General features: G+C 53.2%; 1 protein-coding gene across 1 annotated transcript in view; it reads left to right on the forward strand.

The window, feature by feature from the left end:
- Nucleotides 1-4,357, forward strand: part of OAS2 (2'-5'-oligoadenylate synthetase 2) — a 28,421-nt gene extending 24,064 nt beyond the window's left edge. The window contains 4 exon segments of the mRNA XM_015567277.1: nt 1,467-1,705; nt 2,797-2,953; nt 4,026-4,112; nt 4,114-4,357. Of these exon segments, the coding sequence (XP_015422763.1) occupies nt 1,467-1,705; nt 2,797-2,953; nt 4,026-4,112; nt 4,114-4,161 (531 nt within the window). The 3' untranslated portion in view covers nt 4,162-4,357.
- The last annotated feature ends 2,877 nt before the right edge of the window (nt 4,358-7,234 follow it).

Consider the following 7,234-nt stretch of genomic DNA (forward strand, 5'->3'; position numbering starts at 1 on the left):
GCAGGAGACACGGGCTCTGCATGCCTCCGAGGTGCCAGCCCAGCCTTCCTGCTGCTCCAGCCCCTACCTAACACACACGGATGCCGTCTCCTGGAGGCAGGTTGGAGCTACAGGTGGTCCCAGGGGCTGCGTTTTCTATCGTATTGGTTTGCCTGCCTTCACTTTTTAAAAAAATATATTTTTTATTGATTTCAGAGAGGAAGGGAGAGGGAGAGAGAGATAGAAACATCAATGATGAGAGAGAATCATTGATCGGCTGCCTCCTGCATGCCCCTTACTGGGGATGGAGCCTGCAACCCAGGCATGTGCCCTTGACTGGAATGGAACCTGGGACCCTTCAGTCCACAGGCTGGCGCTCTATCCACTGAGCCACACCGGCCAGGGCCCACCTTTAGTTTTATCACGTCTTGCAGACAGGGTCGTTTCTGAGTATTTTCTCGACAGCAGGAGCCCAGCACGATATCCGTTCTTGCTAAACTGTCTCCTTTCTGTGTCAGGCTCCCCGAAACCTGAGCGGAAGCCTGAACTCTGTGGCTCCCAGCCCAGGACATTAGAGAGACCCCTCCACACCCCGCCAGCCGCAGGGTGCTCCCAGGGCTGAGGCTACAGGCTGACCTGGAGCAGGTCACTCCACTTCCCGAAGCCTCGTGGCTTCATCTAAACCTGCAATCACCACGCCTGCTTTTGGGGTGGCTGGGAAGGTTAGGAAGGGCATCAGCAAAATGCCCGGCCCCATCATTAGCACACGGTGGCCACAATATAAGCCTAGGAAGTCATAGATGGTCAAATCACAACAGAGCAGCCTCCGTGTGCTGCCCAGGAGAGGCTAAGTGAACGCCTGCAGACCTGCCCTGCTCACACCTCCCCAGGCCCCTCCCACCCGCACAGCCTGCTCACACCTCCGTAGGCCACTCCCACCCACACGGCCAGCTCACCCCTCCCCAGGCCACTCCCACCCACGCAGCCTGCTCACACCTCCCTAAGCCACTCCCACCACACAGCCTGCTCACCCCTCCCTAGGCCACTCCCACCCCACAGCCTGCTCACCCCTCCCTAGGCCACTCCCACCCCACAGCCTGCTCACCCCTCCCTAGGCCACTCCCACCCCACAGCCTGCTCACCCCTCCCTAGGCCACTCCCACCCCACAGCCTGCTCACCCCTCCCTAGGCCACTCCCACCCCACAGCCTGCTCACCCCTCCCTAGGCCACTCCCACCCCACAGCCTGCTCACCCCTCCCTAGGCCACTCCCACCCCACAGCCTGCTCACCCCTCCCTAGGCCACTCCCACCCCACAGCCTGCTCACCCCTCCCTAGGCCACTCCCACCCCACAGCCTGCTCACCCCTCCCAGGCCACTCCCACCCACACAGCCTCCCAGGACTCCACTGCCCACGGTGGCTCCTTAATGTACAGTGCGCCTCCCTGCCTCGGCCAGTATCATCTGACGCTCTCCCTCTTCCCTCAGTGTGAAAGGAGACTGAAGAAAAAGGGGTCGCTGCCCCCCAAGTACGCCTTGGAGCTGCTCACCATCTACGCCTGGGAGCAGGGCAGCGGGGACACAAGTTTTGACACCGCCCAAGGCTTCCGGACGGTCCTGGAGCTGGTCACCCGCTATCAGCAGCTCTGTGTCTTCTGGACGGTCAACTACAACTTCGAGAATGAGACTGTGAGGAACTTCCTCCTGAAGCAGCTCCAGAGACCCAGGTGCCCCTCCCCTCCCCTCCCCTCCCCTCTCCTTAACCTGATTCCCTCCACCCCTACCTCCGCGAACTGGCTTCTCCTCCTGTGGGGGCCTGATTCATCCTCCTCCAGTGAAACTGCGGGGGAGAGGGTGCCAACCGACAGAGCCTCCTGCAGAGATACAGCCCCCGGGAGGCGGGAGGAAATGTCACCCAGAAGGAACAGGCGGAGGCCCCAGGCTCCGGGCCCCTGCGTGGCATCCATCTTTCTCGGTCACAAGAAGTGGGATTCGTTCCCGCCTACAAGGCGGGGCAAGTGTGGTCCTGAGAACTAAGTGTCATTCATAGGCTGATGGATCCTACAGGCTTGTTACTGTCAGGTTTCACCTCCTCTTCCAGCACCGCATCCCACAAAACCTTCATCCTTCAAGGATAAGAAGGCATCTCCGTTCAGCTGCTCAGAGTCACCAGCCAGGGACAAAAACAGCGGAAGCCAGAGAAAAGGAAATGGGCGAAAAGGAAGGAGCATGGGGAGAGTCTAGGGAAGAAGAAAGAGAGAACAAGACACCCTGGGTTGCCTACCATGGGAGTGGCCGACTTAGTAACATTCCATTGGGTTATGATTATGCGTCATCGGTCAGTTGGCCTGGTTTGGAGAAGATGTTTGTATGACGCCCTCACGTCTATAATAATTAGTAGCTTTCAAAACATTTTTTAAAATATATTTTATTGATTTTCGATAGAGAGGAAGGGAGAGGGATAGAGCGTTAGAAACATCGATGAGAGAGAAATATCGATCAGCTGCCTCCTGCACGCCCCCTACTGGGGATGTGCCCGCAACCCAGGTACATGCCCTTGACCGGAATCGAACCTGGGACCTTTCAGTCCGCAGGCCGACCCTCTATCCACTGAGCCAAACCGGCTAGGGCTCAAAACATTTTTGACAATTATTATTTAATTCCAGAAGATTACTTTGCACAGCATTAGTACACTGAATTCTTGATGTCCAAGCAGTTAAGGACACATTGCTTTATTGCTGAGAGGAGGATGGGCCCCCAACCCTGAGACCACTGACTCTAAGAAGCAGGCCCCTCACCCCTCCAACCCCTCGTCCAGGCCGGTCATCCTGGACCCGGCCGATCCCACCGGCGACGTGGGCGGAGGGAACCGCTGGTGCTGGCATCGTCTGGCGAACGAAGCTGCCGAATGGCTGTCCTCCTCTCTCTGCTTCAAGGACGGAACGGGAGGTCCCGTCCCGTCGTGGAAAGTGCCGGTAAGAATACCCCCCAGGCAGCGTGGTCTGGGGATGGCTCCCTGACAGGCTTCGATCACAGAGCTTCTCCTGCTGTTGCCACTGGGACTTTATTCAACCACAGGTGACAGCTCACCCACATCAGGGGCTTGGGCGTTGTTTGTGATTCTTCCCATTATAAGAAATCCTAAGGCAGGCACCCAGGACGCCCCTAACAGCTCCACTGTGCTTCCCCGTGAGCAGTTTCCCCGCTGTGGCCCCATCTGCATTCCGTCTGGATCATTCTTTGTGGTGGGGGCTGTCCTGGGCCGTGTCGGATGCTGAGCGGCATCCCTGGTCCCTACCCCCTCGATGTGACGATGTCTCCGGAAAGGGCCTCCGGACCTCCAGGAGGCAGGTTCGCGGTCCAGGCAGGAAGGACAGGAGGGGAAAGGTGCCTGCTCAAGGCCATCTTCTCAGAAGCCTCATCCGGCAAGTTCTCTTCATGTCGGTGCCCAGAACCGTCCTGTGGCATCTGCTACTTAAAAGTGACTCCAAGGGGGACGGGGGTGGGGGGGGCACGGATGGGATTGGGTCAGCGACCAAGCGTCTGCCACACCTGCTCCTACTGCCCCTCTTACCAGGACACCTGCCACCAGGTACACTTGGTTCTCCCGCCAGGACCTTGCTCAAGGTCCCGTCAAAGCAGGGTTTCTCAACCTCGGCACTAGTGACATCCTGGGCCAGATAGCCAGGTAATTCTTCACCGCAGGGCTGTCGTGTGCATTATGGGATGTTGAGCAGCATCCGGTCTCCACCCACTTGATGCCACCCAGTTGTGACCACTAAAAATATCTCAAGACAGTGCCTCATGTCCTGTGGGGGCCAAATCGCCTGCTATGAAAGAACAGCCCTCTCCATTCCACTCCACTCCAGGGTCAACTGTAGTTGTCAAGATCTGTGCTATCAACAAGCACCCCAAAATCATCCCTGGTAATATTTTACCCTCTCGGATACACTTCCTTCTTTTTTTTTTTTCCTGACCCTTTTAACCAAGGGGTTTTGAATGCTCAGAACTCGTATTATTCTCACATGTCTACTTCTTTCTTTCTAGACGGTGCAGACACCGGGAAGCTGCGGGACTGGTTTCGGTCCTGTCATCAACGAGATGTTCTCGTACAGAAGTCGCGGAATCCTAGACTGAAAATGCTCGGAGAAACTTCTCGAGGCCACCTGACAAGTGCTTTTGAAGAATCAGTTCACTGTGTAAACGCGTATCCCAGATCCCTTCTCCCCACCCCCCACCCCCCACCCCCAAACTCCTTCCCTGGTTTCTTGGACGCCTCTTCAAATCAAGACTGCCGGGTCCTTCCCAGAAAGTCTCGGGCGCTCTCGCCTTGCTGGGCTCTCGCTCCGTGAGTGGCCTGCTTTATTAAAAATGTTTGCTCTCATTTAAAAAATAAACAAAAGGAATTGAGTTAGAAAGTTGAAAGTTCCAGAGAAAATGTGTAGCCCAGACAGACTTCAGAAGAGAACAGCAAAGGAAGGAGAACCAAGGACAGAGGTGGAAGGGCGTGCCCTCTCACAGCCTCGGAGGGAGACGAACCTGGAACAGAGCAAGAATCCAACTAAGTGGGTTCTGTAAGGTCTGGGGCTGGGAAAATAGGGTCTTTTGAGTATCTTCTTGCCAAATCTAAAGGCTTTATCCTCTGGCTTTTCCTTCAAAGGTACTTGAAGATCTAGGTGTTTTAACCTCCTATGTATCCTCTGAAAGTCTTATTACTGTCATGTATGCCAACTGCCATGTAGTAAACGAAAATGTCTGGCCCTGGCTCAGTGGTTAGAGCGCAGGCCCTCAGACCAAAGGGTCGTGGGTTCGGTTCCCAGTTAAGGGCATGTACCTTTGTTGAAGGTTCCCCACCCCTGGGGCATGTGTGGGAGGCAACTAATTGACGACGTGTCTCACTCACTTCAATGTTTCTCTCTCTCCCCTTCCTCCCTCCCTTCCACTCTTTCTAGAAATCAGTAGGAAGAAGATCCTTGGGTGAGGATTAAAAACAAACAAAAAAGAATATGACTGGTCTTTCCCCCCAGTTCCTAGCACAGAGTTTCAAACCCCTTGCAGTTTCCCATTGGAGCGTCTTGTATTCATGATGAGCCCCTGCCAGCCAGCCATGAGTTTATGCACAATAAAGAATTTTTTAAAAATACACACAAAAAAAGAAGTTTCTCACCGTAAATCTCTATTCTGCAGGTCTAATCCATGCCTAAACTTACCTAGCAACTGTAAGGTCTGGGGCTGGGAAAATAGGGTCTTTCCTGATCCCACCAGCTGAGTGGACAAAACAACCCAGAACTGCCGAGCCACATCCTGCTGGACAATAGCTGCCATCCTGGGACCCACCAGAGCATCCTGTTGTGCTGATGGCCAATAAATAACCACTGGAGACTTCTCAAGATGGCCAGGGTGCAGCTGCACCAACTTCCTGCTCATCAATCACCCGCCACAAGCTACCTCAGATAAACCTGATTGGTCCAACAGCAGCATAAAAAATCTCTGCCAGGCGTAGGCGGGTGTGACTCCCCCGGCCTGCACCCCCAGACCGTGGGACCTCACCCGAGAGCTTCCAATAGACACGATATTTCACTATTACCCTGCTTCTCTTGGTCAATTTATTGGCTTTGGTCAGATTAAATCTCACATCTCAGATTAAACCTTACCTTAAACCTAACAGGTTCAAGGTCAAGATTCCGGCCCATAGTCCACTCCCAGTTACCCTGGCAATGAGGGCCCCACTGACATCAGAGAAAGTCAGGGATGACCAGAAGCAGGGCCACACGTGGCGAGTGGCCAATGGCCCAGGAGGAGCTTGGGAAGAGTTCGATGGGCAGACCACAGAAATCAGTAGGAAGAAGATCCTTGGGTGAGGATTAAAAACAAACAAAAAAGAATATGACTGGTCTTTACCCCCAGTTCCTAGCACAGAGTTTCAAAACCCTTGCAGTTTCCCATTGGAGCGTCTTGTATTCATGATGAGCCCCTGCCAGCCAGCCATGAGTTTATGCTAATGAGGTCTGGGCTCTTACATTTCAAGGGAGGGGTTGGCCATGCCAGAAAGATCAAGCCAGAAATTAGAGGATTGAACTCCCAAGAGGAGAGAGGGTTGGAGACTGAGCTCAAGCATGTGGCCAAGGATTGAATCAATCCTGCCTCTCCAATGAAACCCAATAAAAACTCTGGCCGGCCAGGCTAGAGGAGCTTCTGGTCGGTAAATGCATCGATGTCTTGAGAAGACGGCACATCCTGACTCCACGGGACGGAAGCTCCTTTGCCCAAGACCCTTCCAGACCTCACCCCCGATGTTCCTCTTCGCCTGGCTATTCCTCTGTGCCCTTGACAATAAAACAGTGACTGCAGGTAGAATGCTTTCCTGAGTTCTACAAGTCATTCTGGTGAATTACTGAACTTGAATTTGGAGTCAAGTTAGACAGAAGTACAAGTGGTCTCGGGACCCCACTTGTGACTGGCATCTGAAGTGAAGTGGGGGACAGTCTTGTTGGGACCTTGCCCTTGAACTGTGGGGTCTGCACTAACTCCGGGGAGGGTCAGGATTGAATTGAATTGAATTCTAACGCACCCAGTTGGTGTCTAAAGGTTGGTTTTAGAACGCACCACTGCTCCCGTCTAGAAGAAAACAAAGAAAACAGCTATGACTTGAGGTTAAAGAATGAAAGAATGACCACCCTAAGTTGACATCTACTTAGTCTACAACTAGGTACCATTTCCTTCAAGATGCACAAACTTGCCCTAGACCCATAGAGAGGGAGCTATCAGACACCGCCCCCTCCTCCCAGGGGAAAATGCACCCAGAGGGACAGTGACACCTACTTAACCTTAAACAAACATGAAGGGCCATTTACAGCGGCGCACTAAGTGACTTCCCCAGGCACCTCACAGGCAGGCAGGGACCATTGTCTTTCCCGCCAATGTCTTCTCAGCATTCTGTAGACATTGAAGCTCCTCAAGAGCAAAGACAAGGAAGACCCCACAGTGATCAAGAAACGTGTGGTAGAAAAACAAAAGAAAGAAAGAAACGAGTGGTCATTGGTCATCATGAGAAGTAACGAGGGCACAAACCCTTTTTAAAAAAAAAAAAAAATGGCAACTAACAGCAATGAAGAGGAAATCTTTAAACCCAGCCTTTCTTGCAGAAATTGTATTTCAGGAGAAAAAAACCCCCAGCCATGACTGTTAAGGAAAACAATTTTGACAGGAGAACCGCATTTACTATCTGTGGAAGGGAAGACACAGCAGAAACCACC

The sequence above is a fragment of the Myotis davidii genome, unplaced genomic scaffold (assembly GCF_000327345.1).
Source record: "Myotis davidii unplaced genomic scaffold, ASM32734v1 scaffold223, whole genome shotgun sequence".
Classification (NCBI taxonomy): Eukaryota; Metazoa; Chordata; class Mammalia; order Chiroptera; family Vespertilionidae; genus Myotis; species Myotis davidii.